This window comes from Nicotiana sylvestris, chromosome 7 (genome assembly GCF_000393655.2).
Source record: "Nicotiana sylvestris chromosome 7, ASM39365v2, whole genome shotgun sequence".
In the NCBI taxonomy this organism is placed as follows: domain Eukaryota; kingdom Viridiplantae; phylum Streptophyta; class Magnoliopsida; order Solanales; family Solanaceae; genus Nicotiana; species Nicotiana sylvestris.
Window position 1 is genome coordinate 83,036,093 of NC_091063.1, and position 14,563 is coordinate 83,050,655.

Sequence of the window (14,563 nt, forward strand, 5' to 3'; positions counted from 1 at the left end):
GATTTCTTTTGGGTTTTTAAAAGTTAAATGAAAAGCATTATGTTAGAAGCTTGGTTATCAAATTCGTTTATTTCTATTCTTAAAATGTTCTACGGCATTAGGTTTTAGGGAAGAGTAGTTATTTTGGGGGAAAAAGTAATAATTAATTTGTGATAATAAATTAATTACCGTAATTTAATTTTCAAAAATACCTAAATTACCTCAATAAAAATTCGTGTTAAAAAAGAAAATAATATTATTACTAAAAAAATTTATTGCATAATTTAAATTTAAATTGATCTGTCACTAATACCGTCATTGAATAGTATTAGCGATAACTTTTTATTATTTAACTACACAATTTTTTCATCTATAGTTTTTTTCTTTATGTAGTTGACTTGTCCAGAATACACGGTATCTAGATGATTATTTTGATAGAAAATTAATATAAAAGGAGATATATAATAGAACACTAAACTTTTAAAATCATGTCGGTTGTTTCATGCTTAGCCTCTACTTTTTTGACTAAATAGACTCAATATTTTATCATTTCCAAGAGTTTATATTTTAAAAAATTTATTTTAAGGGTTTGTATTTTTTATAATTTTATATGCATCGTACAAGTTACACGCGTAACCTAATACTAGTATACTTTAAATGAACACATAATACATGTCATTTCATTTTCAAATTAATTTGAGGATGAGTTCTGTACTTGCAGATTAATCTCTAGCAATGTCTTTATCCAGATGATAGACTAAAACAATGGAGTATTTAACATCAATAATCAGCACCAACATGTAAAAACTTTAAGGAAAAAAAAACAAGACAATAATACTTTTCATTTGTAAATAAATTCTGAGTCTCACGTAAAACTATTGCTCAAGGGGGTTCCCTTTCCCATTCAAAAGGTCTTTGAAATTTCAGCATTTAACTAGTAATCTAACTCGAGTAATTCTTCATTTGTCTCTCCACAAAAGACAACTGACTAAGAAGATTAACAAGACAGTCCGTAAATTATACTATCAAATCAAGTTAGATCTACATTAACAAATAACTAACTCTCTATATTAAGTCTCATATGTAACCTAATAAATAAAGTAATAACTTGTTTAAATTGCATTGATCATATAAAAATTCTTTACACTATTACTGTAAATAGGTTTAATTAGACTAGTTACATAGCATTGCAATTGCTAATATGACCATCTCTGGAATCATGTCCATAAAATGCAGGCGGCAGCGGCCTAGGCCTGGAATAAGGCGCCAAGGGCGGCGGAGGCAGAGGCGGTTGTAGGCCGTGGTATCCGCCGTGCCGGGGCAGAGCAAACCTGGGGTGATTGAAATTACGAAATGGTCCTTGACTAAAGGGTCCTTTTTCGGGTGGTTTTGGAGGTTGTGAAGGAAGAAACAAATTGCTGGAACATTGGCCAAATTGAATCCATTCTAATTCTGCAGATTTTCCTGATTTAGCAAGATTTCTCATTAATAAAGCTGGATCCACTATCCCCGATACTTCCACCTTTCCATCTTCTTTCAATTTGAATTGACGCACTCCTGCATTTAAAAATAAAAAATTTATAAAGAGCCTCTCAAGAAACTAGCCCAAGACAACACATATATATATATATATATACTGTACCAAATAACAAAACATTAAAGAGTTTAACTAATATACACAAACGATATAAAAGAGATTTTATATTTATATCACCAAAAAGATAACTACGTATATGTAACCATCTATAAAAAAAAGTGAAATTAATAATCTCGAAAACAAAACTAGTTATCAGCTACAACATATTAAAACACATCCATATGTGAACACAAATATTGAACTCTACCATGCCCTACCCTTTGTGCTACTCAAGACTCTGTTGACTGCTTTTTGCCAACCAACGGAACGAACTTTAACTTTAATTACACAAACCTGCAGAGAAATTTTACAAAATAATCAAATACAGATGCATACAGGTTAAACTGAATGCATATTTTTCATACGAAATACAGATGCATATGAAAAAATCACTAAAATAAATATTAATTCCTGAATCATAATTGAAATATGAGTGATGAGAAGATAAAAATCGAACGTGTTTTTAGATTCGACTCTGATCATATGTCACAACATTAGAATAAAAGAGGGAAAAAGAAGATTTACCATGAAAGCAAGATTGGCTTCATTGGGACGGGGAAGAGGAGCTGGTTGAAAGCATTCACTTAACATTCGAATGAGGTTTTTCAATGGCTTCATAATCCTGTATTTCTGGTGTTATGCAAATTGCATATCACTGAAATTAGTGTAGTATTAGTATTAAATTCTTGCGTGGATCTTATTTCAAGAGAAGATTGAATGGATAAGGAAAGATTTGATTTTGTAACAATGCTAAAAAAGGTCATGCCGATTCTCTCTTCAAATTAATTAATATTGCACTTCCATTAATACATCCGCTAAAATCTCTCTCAATAAAAGTAAATATCTTCTTATTTGGAAATGGAAATAGAAATGTAGGATTTTCTCTACGCTTCTCCTAGTAATTCTTAAATGCTTTAGATAATCTGAAGTTAATTGATTAACTTTATATAAGTTACCGTCGTAGCCTATAGAATAATGGTACTCATACTTTTATTTGCATTACGATCAAGTTTTATATCAATTATATTTTGGGTCTAAATTTAATGTGTAAGATTGAAAGTTTAAACACCTTTTTAAAAAACAAAAGTAGTAAGGGGTAGAAGAGGGGGGGGGGTGTAAAGACATTTTGGATGTAAAAAATATATTTCCTTCTGTAATTGGTGTTTTTTAAGTTATTAGTGTAAAGAAATACGCTCAGTTCTTATGAACGTTATCCCCAATTTCTGATCAGGGTATTATCTCAACATCATAAGCCTAAATTACCATGGCAAGGGAATTGTAACTTCAAGGAGATAATTCTTCTTGAAAATAAAACGCGATTTCTAAGAAGAAATTGGTCAGAAGTCACTAGATTACTTATCCGGATTGCGCATTCATAAAAATAAACTTGGCTACACCAGCTAGAAAACCACGATCCATAACTCTTAAAAGCAGAATAAAAGTCAATAACAATTTACAAAACTTCATAATCATGCCAACATTGACATAAGGTTGAGAACCACATCATTTCTTCACTATCTAACCAGAACCATGATTGTTGTGCTTGCGACGTTTTTCAAGGGACTGGCAGAAGAATGAAAAGGACTCCTTAAGCTCACTTGGTAGAGGTAGTGACAAAGGAGCAAGCACACAATATTGCCTACTTTTGACATTCGCGTGCACAGGAAGTGCTAATGCAGGTTGCTGCTTGTTAAGACCTTCGATGATGAATGAAAAAGCCCCAAAGGTGAGACAACTTTGTAATAGCGCCTGTGGTGCACCTGAGAAGCATCATTAACCAAGAGAGATTAATTCTCACTCCACTTCGCCAAAAGGGTTGACAAACACTTATACTGAAAGCCAGATGTCATCCCAAATAATAATAGATCAATGCAATGAGGAGAGAAAAATAATAGATAAGTTAAATGTAGAAATAGAACACCTTTTAACGAGCAACACTTTTTTAGAGCTTGACCCAACTTGTGTATAATAATGAGAAACTAAATATAAAAAAAGGAAAAAATAGAGAAAACTAAAATGTTTCGATAAAGCAAATAAGGAGAATTCAAATTATAACCGAAAATTATGTGCACTTTACAACATCATAGAAATACATGAATATCAGCCAATCTAGTCATTTTCATTTGTTGAGCTTAACACCATGGGCCTGAGTAACTCGGGCAAGAAACGATCATGACATGCTGGAATAAATCCAAATATTGAAAGACACAGCTGTACCCTCTCGCTCATCTTTATTTTTTCACCAACTTTCCTTCTAATTCTCTCAATCCAAACCCATTTTTCGAATATGTTTCATTATGGTGGTGAGCAAAGTGACGTCCTTAAATCTCCCACCTTATTTAACAACACTCTCCAACATCTTCAATGCACAGATGCTCACACCCTGCAACTACAGGAGCGGTTGAACACTGGTTCTAGCATCTCTTCCTAATGGAGGAGGGTGTATGAAAATGTACCCTCTCAAATCCACAAGTTTTTAGATCTCTTCTCTATAGATATCTATTTCCAAGTTTATTCTCCATCTGGCATCAGCAGGTATGCAAACCAACTTCCTAGTGCACTGTTGATTCCCCAAGTTTATACAGAAACTGGGGGAGAACTATAAGTTACGGGCCAATCAATAGATCTTTCCTACCATGCTTTTGTAGCTATATATTTCATGATATTGTAGAGTCAAAAGCATTGGAGGTCCTTACCTATTTCAACAAGTGCAGTGAGATCCCTGAACAGTTTCCGCAGATATAAAAATTCTCCACTTATGCAGTAAGTGTTCTTTGTAGCTCCAGATGCCTAATTGTGCTTTTACGTAACAAAGTTAAGCCCAATTCGACCAGTCCACCTCAATTCTTTTTTTTAAAAAAAAAAAAGAAAAACCTAAAAAAGGAAACAATACCACCGACATGCCCCATCCGGGCCAACTTGTACACATCTCGACTAATTCGACAAGGTACCTGTTACCTCCCACCACCACAAGTACCCGCTAACTCTATCGGGCAAGGCTTAATTAGATGAGAAGAAATAACCTAGCGGCTAGTGTTTTTTTCTCCGCTGGAATTTGAGCGCGAGACCTCACGGGTCTCCACTCAAGGAATTGACAATAAAAAGAGCAGTCCATAGACCTGATAACTATGTTTTAAAGTGGGAAATATTTGAAGTACCTGGAAAACTTAGCGCGAGACCAGTGCAACATCCAGCTACTCCAGCGTTGATAACTGTAGAATGAAGAGAAAGTCAAATGAAAATAAAAGGTGTATTCACTCTCTGGCTGTACAAAGTGTGTGCCATACCATCATCTTTTCCCCGTAATCTCTTCAGGAAACAGACAACTAAACTATGAACTCCTGACAAAACTGCAAAAGTCTAGAAAGGAGAATCGAACCAAGTCACAATTTGATAGATCAAAAGAGAGGCAGTAACATTAGTGTTACTGTACTGTAGTTTGCAAAAAATATCATCAAGCAAAGATTGTGATACCTTTGCCGAAGCTCCTGCTTCCCCAAAGGATCCTCTAAAGCCTTTCTTTTTTATCAATCCTGATCCTGAAATAGAACACCACATTGAGCAAAATTGAGTGCATCGCCAACTTATAAGGTCAAATCTTTGGCATTAAGGGAATTCCATTTATGAAATCCCCAAAAGCCATTTAATCTTACAGAAGCATTAAGAAAAGGACTTTCTCTGAAAATGCATGGTTATCAGTAGCAACACAAGAATGTTTTTGTTACAGGAAATCTCAAACTTCAAGTCGTGATGGTGGGAGAAAGATTACCGATCTGTTTTCACCTAAAGGAACCTTAATAATTCCTAGTAAAAATCCATTACACAAATAAATAGAAGAAATAACAAACAATCCGAAAACGTAGGGTTCTCGAGGCTCGTTAAACTTACAGAAATAAGAGGTTTCCGCCAAAGGAAAAGGCATAAGCAAGACAGTAGGCTGTCATCAAATATAGTAAATGAGTGAAGACAACAAGAGAAATCAGTAGTGGGATTCAGATGAGCTGCCTTCAAGCTTCAACTGCCTCACTTATAAAATACTAGCCACACTTATAAATTATAATGCACTTTTCCCTCTGTCTCATTTTATGTGAAGCACTATCCTTTTAGTCAATACCAAAAAGAATGACAAGTTCTATATTTAGAAACAATTTAACTTTAAACTTCTTATTATACACACAAAAAATAACACTATTTTATTATACCACAAGTTCCGACAAATCTTTCTAAAATCCATGCTCAATCACACACTGTGACATAAATTGGGACGGAGGGATTAATACACAACTATAGTCCATGTAAGCACTCAACAACCATACAAGAGTGGTAAGCAGACCATTGCAACAGATCCAAAAACCATAACGGCTTAGCTACAGCACCAAACGAGGTTGATACGCACAACGTCTAGATGAATATTTACAACTGATACCGACATAGTTTGTCAAATGCATAAAATAGACAATTCCGGAGAGAACACAGTCCCAAAAATAACAATCAGAAGTAACTCATTTCTCATATTTCACAAAATTCTAGCTGAAATAACAAACTTACTGAAAATTGAAGACTACTGAACCATAGAAGAAAATGAGTTGACGGAAAAATGCATAGACAATTACCGTAGCCGAAAATGGAGCCCATGAAGGCGCCAGCGGCCGAGTCACCGGCGAACCTAAGGAGGCAGACGACAGGACTAGATGGAATCGTGGCGGTTAACGCGTCAGAAGTGAATTCAGGATTCGGGCCGGATTTCGGGTTCGTGACCTGATTTGCTGCTTCGGTATCGGAATCAGAGTTCGGAGGGTTCGCCGGCGTCGCCATAGCAAATATACAAATACGATAAACCCTAAGCTTGGTCAATCTAAAGTTTTAGATATTTCTGTGGATTTGATATCAGATATTCACAGTGGGTATATGCCAAATTGCGTTATCAAAACACAGTGTCCGCAATAACGACACCGTTTAACTTCATAATTCCCTGCCCCTATGAGATGTAGTGGTTTGATGTAAAATGTAGAGATAAATGATTATAATAAAAAAATTAAAAAAGACTAGATAAAATATTTTTGCAGTAAATTAAATGGATGATGAGCTTAGTGTACTGTTTCAATGATCAAATAGGCAATTTTCTTTTAATCATGATGTCCGGCCCATTTTGTATGTATCTCGATTAATTTTACATACTAGTATTAGTACTCGCACAATGCGCAATCATTACTAAAGAATATTTGTCTTAACTTATAATAATGACCACCAAAGGATGTGGTGCAGTGGATGTGACTGTTCTTCCCTTTACCAGAGGTCTCGAGTTCGAGCCCTGAGTATGGAAAAATCCTTGGTAGGGAGCGCTTCCCCCCGAATGGGGCCCTACGCGGCGCGAATCCGGATATAGTCGGGCTCCAACGCGAGTACCGGACACCGGATGAGAAACAAAAAAAAACTTATAATAATGAGAAAATAATAATGCGACAGAAAATAATCTTTGCTTAAATTTAGAAGTTATTTGACTTAGATAAAGTTAGCATTATTATAAGGATGATCATATTGTCCAACATATTTATAACGAAAATCATGTCTGATTTAGTAGACTAGTATAGTACACCGGGTGTTTACACCAAACTATATTAACTCACTATGGTTAATTAATTTAATTAGATGAGAATACATGTAATTTACCATGGTTAAATGATTGAAGTCCATATGCAAGACACATGTTATATATCTATTGGTTTGGTATAAACACCCGGTGCGGGTAAGTTTTTACCTTCACTTTATTATTTACAAATGACTTATAGTTTTTTTTAAATATTTTTTCATCTTTTCCCTTCAATATTTGTATTTATTTTACGAAAACAAATAATAGTCCATACCTTTATAAATATAAAGATATAAAATCACTTTTTTCATCCTTTTCTTCCGTTCAATATTTGTATTTAATTTAGGGAATAAAATAACAATCCACACCTTTATAAATATAAAGACATATAACTTAGACTTAATAATTTTTCGTGTTCTACTATACTAATTATTATCGGTAAGGCCTTTCTCGAAATTTTTAGTTTTAATAATTATTATTGTAATAGTACGCACAATTAAAATTAAATTTGCTCTCTATATTATTTTCAATATAATATTTTAATAATAACTTCAATTCTTATTAACATGACGATTATACTCTAATTATGGATGAAATCTTTCAAGAAATTTTTATCATTGTTTTTAATGATTATTATTATAGTAGTACGTACAATAATTTTAATCGTAATTAAAATTACCTATTTTAAAATTTTATTATATTTCGAAAATATTAATGGTCTCTAAAATTACATTACAAATATACCACTATTCTGTTGATATATGTATATGATAAATTATATTATGTTTCATTTTTATTTTGTATTTGTAATCCTCTACAACTCTTTTGGGAGAGATAGATTTGACCGTAATCTTTCTATTAGAAGTGAAAGATGAAAGATTCAGACATCTCATACCTTAATTGTTGACTCCTTAAATTCTTAGAACAGGATCATTCAACATATTAGACTATTTCTACCTCTATTATACATGCATAAAATTTAAATAACAATACACTGCAAAAAAAAATAAAAATAACTCTAAACTCATGTAGAATTATATCTAAGTACAAACGATACCTTTCCTCCCTTCTTGTGTCATTCCTGATTTTCAGTACACAGATTTTAAATGCAACCATGATGCAGTCCATCCCTTGCGATTTTCTTTAGGGAATATTCAGGATGATTCCATCATGGAAGAAACTATTTCATCTTGCAATATAACTAATATTTGAATTTATCTACTACTATTTTCAAGTTAGAATGTATAAAAGTTGAAAAAACTCTATAGGAGACCAACACTATATAGGAGTTTTATTTTAGATTCAAAAATTTAGCCACCCGTTTAAAAATTGGGAGTTATCTAGAGCTTGGTCTTTTTTTTTTTTCTTTTTTTTTTGCAAAAACTTTAACCATACAGTGAAAAATTGATTTTTGTTGTTCAATCCCAATGCTTAGAAATCATGTAACTGTTCCCTCATTTGAAATATGTACCACTTTGTTCTCAAAGAGTATAACATGGATAAACTACTTCTACAGTAGCAGTTAGGGTTAATTTTTTTTTATATATCTATCTATATTATATTAAAAGGAGAGTAATATGCATTTTGGTTAAGCCAAGTGGCAAGCTAAAATAAAGTCACTTGGCAATTTTAGGACAATATTAATAATTAGAAATTATAAATGGAACCATAATTGATGGAAGTAGTTTAATGAATCTTATACATAATCTAAATATATCTTATTTTATAAGGTAAGAAAAAATTAAATAATTAGCAAAAATGATTTTAATAACAAGAATAATAAAGTCATATTAATATTAATAAATCGGGCAAACAAATATTTTATACGTAAATATTACAACAACATCAAGATATAATGTGTTCAAACAATTAAGAAAATATTTTTGTATGATTAATATTTGAATTGAGTGCAGTTAGTTTAAGTTTGAAAGCATGACATAATTTTTTGAAAATACGATCCAATTTAGAAAATAGAATAATAAAAATTACTTGAATTTGAGATGAGAAAGTTATTCAATTTTTATATATATTATATAGGATGAGTGTGGTAGAAATAGATATTAAATTCAAACAAGCTAATAAAGATCCACATGACAGTGTAATAATATTAGGAATTGAATAATATAATATCATAAATAAAAAATAAATAGAGAAAAAATAAAAATTCAGATTTTTTAGCATAGAGAAAAAGGGTAACATTAATTTAAATTTGAAATGAGAGATTTTTTTATTTTGTGATAAGAAAAGTCATAATATGGATAAGTTCACGTAACTCAAGTCTAATAGATAAAATTTAAAACTAAAAATATTGAATGATAAAATAAATTAGAGATAATATGAGGATATTTATAAATCATACGTTTAGAAAATAAAATAAAGTAAATATACTATACTTAAAAATATTATTAAAATTTAAATAATTTAAAATTTTCAAGCAATGTTTTTAAAATAAATATGTATTTTGTGATTAAAAAAATTATATATTTATCTAGATTATATTAAAGAATAGTATTTGATAATGATATTAAATAAAGTTACAAGTAATGAAAAGTCACACAAAACGTAATAAGACTATATATTAGATTTTAAAAAAATAGCAAAATTATGTTAAATTATTAAAAATTTACTATTAGAAATGAAAGGGAAAGACAATTTGAGTTTGAGATTAGAAATTTCTTAAAACTATGATGAGAATGCTCAAATTATGGATAATATCACGAAATTGAAGTTTTATTTATGAAAATAAAAAATAATAAAAATCTATATCTATATTCTATTTGTATAATATTAAAAAATTATTAATTGATATTCTTTTGTATTTAATTAATAATTGAAAAGAAAATATTTCGTTAGGAATTGCATATTAGAGTTGTCCGTGACTATATTTAGAGTAATATTATATGACAAATAATATTCACGATTTCCTTTAAAGTAAATAAATAAATAAACCATTAATTAGCGAAAAGAATATAAGAAAATGAATATTCGTGGTTTTCTTCAAAGTGAGAAAATAAAGCAAGCATTAATTAAAGAAAAAAGAACATAAGCAAATAGTATTAAACCTAATATAATATAGATTTGTATTATATTAAAATAATTTATCTTCTTTATTATAGTTTTAAGTACAATCTATGCAAATACCTTTTCCTTTTAGACAGATGTTCCAAATTGTTAAGTTAATGCTTTGAGTTAATATAGGTAAGAAAAAAAGGTATGAAATATTTTATTGACATTATGATAAAAATGGAAGGGAAAAATCCTTTTCGAACGTGTTTTGGACCAAAAGTCCAATAATGATAATTAAAAGAAAAAGATCATTGTGGCATGGTGAGTTAGAATCCCCATTTTCAACAAATATAATTAAACAATCGTATAAGAGTGTTTCGAGAGAAAAAAATGCAGCATTGATACTTTTTTTCCCTTGCCTTCTCATCAATATTTTTCTTGCTTAGTTTAGTACCTTTGTAATACTAAATTAGTATAGGGATATGTCCAGAGAATCATAATAGACATGTACAACACCAAATAGCACAAACCAAAGTACAACATAGCTAATATATTCAATGAACGAAATTAGTTTGTCATATTGCAAATCTTATAGGAACTTGGAGTAGAAAGTAGTTGATTTATGGAACAACGTCAGAGAAAGAGAGAAAAACATATGTTATTTCTGACATTATTAATATTTTCTTCAATTTGGACAGTGAAGGTGGTTATCAAATTATATTTAAATAAGAATCATGATAAAAAATTTCGACCAATGCCTTCAGGAATATTGCCCCTTTGATGTGAGGTAATAAATTTTATCTCTTTTCTTCACAAAATCCAAATTTATCTCTTTTAATCGTTCTTATAAAAAAATGATTCATAGAAATTACATTAGAATATGATTCATTTTCCTAGACTTTAGTTAACCCATACTGGCCTTTTTCACCCGTTTGGAGTTTGGACAAATATAAGAATGAATAAAATATTATTTTTTTATAAGTTTGAGCGAGTGACTTATTAAATGAAGAACATATAAGTTGTCAATTAGCTTGCCAAGAGGGTTTCGAGATTGAAGAGAAAATTTGTATCAAGTTTGACAATTATGAAAAAGGAGAACAATTAGTTCATAGAATATTGCATCAACTTCGATAAAAAAAAATATAATAAAGAAAAGCGAAGTATAGCTCATATCTAAATATCAATTGAAGAAGGGGCCAAATGGCAAATGGAAATATTCACTAAGCTCCGGCGAAAAGAGAAGATTACAAACAAGTTATTTTGTGACTAAATGATTTTTTTTTCTTTTATTAGAAAGGTTGTTATTAGGTTCATTGCGTTGACAATTGAAATTTAAGAAAAATGTCTAATATACCTTAATAAGATATTTCACAAGTTTGATGAGTAATATATTTAAGATTTTATCTGTGCATCGCACGGGTACTAATACTAGTCTATATCTATATTATATTTAAAGGAGAGTAGTGAAACATGAGGTTAAGCCAAGTGGCAGGCTAAAAAAAAGCCACTTAGCAATTTTAAAACAACATTAAAAATTTGAATTATAAATGAAAACATAATTAATGGAAGTAGTTTAATGAATCTTATACATAATTTAAATAGATCTTAGACAAATATAATTTATATATCTATATCTATATCTATATCTATATTTATAATTATATTTATATCTATAGTTATATTTATATGTATATTGCTATCTATATCTATATTTATATCTATATATTGATCCAGTCATAGATTTTCTTCTTTGTTAGCTAAAAATATGGAGGTAAAAAATTAATTAAAAACTATAATAAAAAAATAAAAAATATAAAAATACGTAAATTGAGATAACCTATGATTATTTATATTTTGGAGTAAGTTAAAATATAAAATAAAACTGAAATATACTTAAGATGCTAAAGATTTAATGAGTTTAAAATTAAATAAATTCAAGCAGTAAAATAAGATTTTACATAAAGTATACAAATTATTTATAAGGTAAGAAAAAAATTAAATAATCAGTAAAAATTATTTTAATAACAAGAATAATAAAGTCATATTAATATCGATAAATCGGGCACACACATATTTTATACGTAAATATTACTACAACATTTAGATATAATGTGTTCAAACAATTAAGAAAATATTTTTGTATGATTAATATTTGAATTGAGTGCAATTAGTTTAAGTTTGAAAGCATAACATAAATTTTTGAAAATACGGTCCAATTTAGAAAATAGAATGATAAAGATTATTTGAATTTGAGATGAGAAAGTTATTTAATTTTTATCTATATTATATTAGAATGAATATGGTAGAAATAGATATTAAATTCAAACAAGCTAATAAAAATCCGCATGACAGTGTAATAATATTAGGAATTGAATAATATAATATCAAAAATAAATAATAAATAGAGAAAAAATAAAAATTCAGATTTTTATCATAGAGAAAAAGGGTTAAACTAATTTAAATTTGAGATGAGAAAGTTTTTAATATTGTGATAAGAAAAGTCATAATATGGATAAGTCCACATAACTCAAGTCTAATAGATAAAATCAAAAACTAAAAATATTGAATAATAAAAATAAATTAGATATAATGTGAGGATATTTATAAATCATACGTTTAGAAAATAAAATAAAGTAAATGTACAATACTTAAAAATATTATTAAAATTTAAATAATTTAAAATTTTCAAGCAGTTTTTTTAAAACGAAATAAGTATTTATTTTTTGATTAAAAAATTATATATTTATCTATATTATATTAAAGAATAGTAGTTGATAATGATATTAAATAAAGTTACAGTTAATGACAAGTCACATAAAACGTAATAAGACTATATATTAGATTAAGAAAATAGCAAAATTACTTTAAATTATTAAAATTTACTATTAGAAATGAAAGTGAAATACTATTTGAATTTGAGATTAGAAAATTCTTAAAACTATGATGAGAATGCTTAAACTATGAATAATTGGTTATGACACATAATACAAAAATAAAAATTATTAAAAATTATCAGGATGTTATAATAAAATAACAAATTTAATTTTACTTTGGACAAACCCAATATCACAAATTAGTACTAAATAAAGGGTAAAAATTTTAGATGCAAAAAACCAATTAAAAATATCACAATAGTTTTGAAAAATGTATAAATAGGGAGATAGAGATAATATGAGGACATTTATACTTTGAATTAATAAAAAAATGAAGTAAGTACATAATACACAAAAATATTATTGATTAAATTAGAAAATTAAAAAATAAAGTAATTAAAAAAGGTACCAAGAGTAAGATATGTGTGTGTGTATATATATATATATATATATATATATATATATATATATATATATATATATATATATATATATATATATATATATATATATCATCTGCTGGATAATATAATAAAGAAAAACAAAAAATAAAAATATTATTCCATTATGATCTACTTCCTTTAATTTCATATAGATTTTGTTATTAAATATATTATATTGAAAATCAAAAATGGAAGTGAATTTTTATTTTTCAAAGTAATGTAATCTAATATGCTCAAAATAACAGATATCACAATTTGAAATAACTAGTATTTTTTAATACGATCCGCGCATCGCGCGGGTTCTAGTACTAGTCTTATATTAAAAGGAGAGTAGTATGCATTGTGGTTAAACCAAGTGGCAAGCTAAAATGAAGCCACTTGACAATTTTAGGACAACATTAATAATTAGAAATTATAAATGAAAACATAATCAATGGAAGTAGTTTAATGAATCTTATACATAATCTAAATAGATCTTAGACAAATCTAATATCTCTCTCTCTCTCTCTCTCTCTATATATATATATATATATATATATATATATATATATATATATATATATATATATTTGTATCTATATATTGATCAACTCATAGATTTTCTTCTATATTAGCTAGAAATATGGAGGTAAAAAATTAATTAAAAAAACTATAATAGAAAAAAATAAAAATATAGAGATGCGTAAATTGAGATAACCTATGACTAGTTATATTTTGGAGTAAGTTAAAATATAAATAAAACTAAAATTTACTTAAGATATTAAAGATTATTGAGTTTAAAAATTTAATAAATTCAAGCAGCAAAATAAGATCTTATTAAAGTATACAAATTATTTATACAGTAAGAAAAAAACTAAAGAATGAGTAAAAAAATATTTTAATAACAATAATAATGAAGTCATATTAATATTAATAAATCGGGCAAACAATTATCTTATACATAAATATTACTACAATATTTAGATATAATGTGTTCAAACAATTAAGAAAATACTTTTGTATGATTAATATTTGAATTGAGTACAGTTAGTTTAAG

At 28.4% G+C, this 14,563-nt stretch overlaps 1 protein-coding gene across 1 annotated transcript; it reads right to left on the reverse strand.

The window, feature by feature from the left end:
• Positions 1-3,016: 3,016 nt before the first annotated feature.
• Positions 3,017-6,510, reverse strand: LOC104243988 (chloroplastic import inner membrane translocase subunit TIM22-2-like). Its single transcript, XM_009799276.2, has 5 exons — positions 6,229-6,510; positions 5,090-5,154; positions 4,903-4,975; positions 4,774-4,827; positions 3,017-3,375 (listed from the first exon to the last, which is right to left on the reverse strand). The coding sequence occupies exons 1-5, from the start codon at positions 6,428-6,430 to the stop codon at positions 3,134-3,136; spliced, it is 636 nt and encodes a 211-aa protein (XP_009797578.1). The 5' UTR covers positions 6,431-6,510; the 3' UTR covers positions 3,017-3,133.
• Between the last annotated feature and the right edge of the window lie 8,053 nt (positions 6,511-14,563).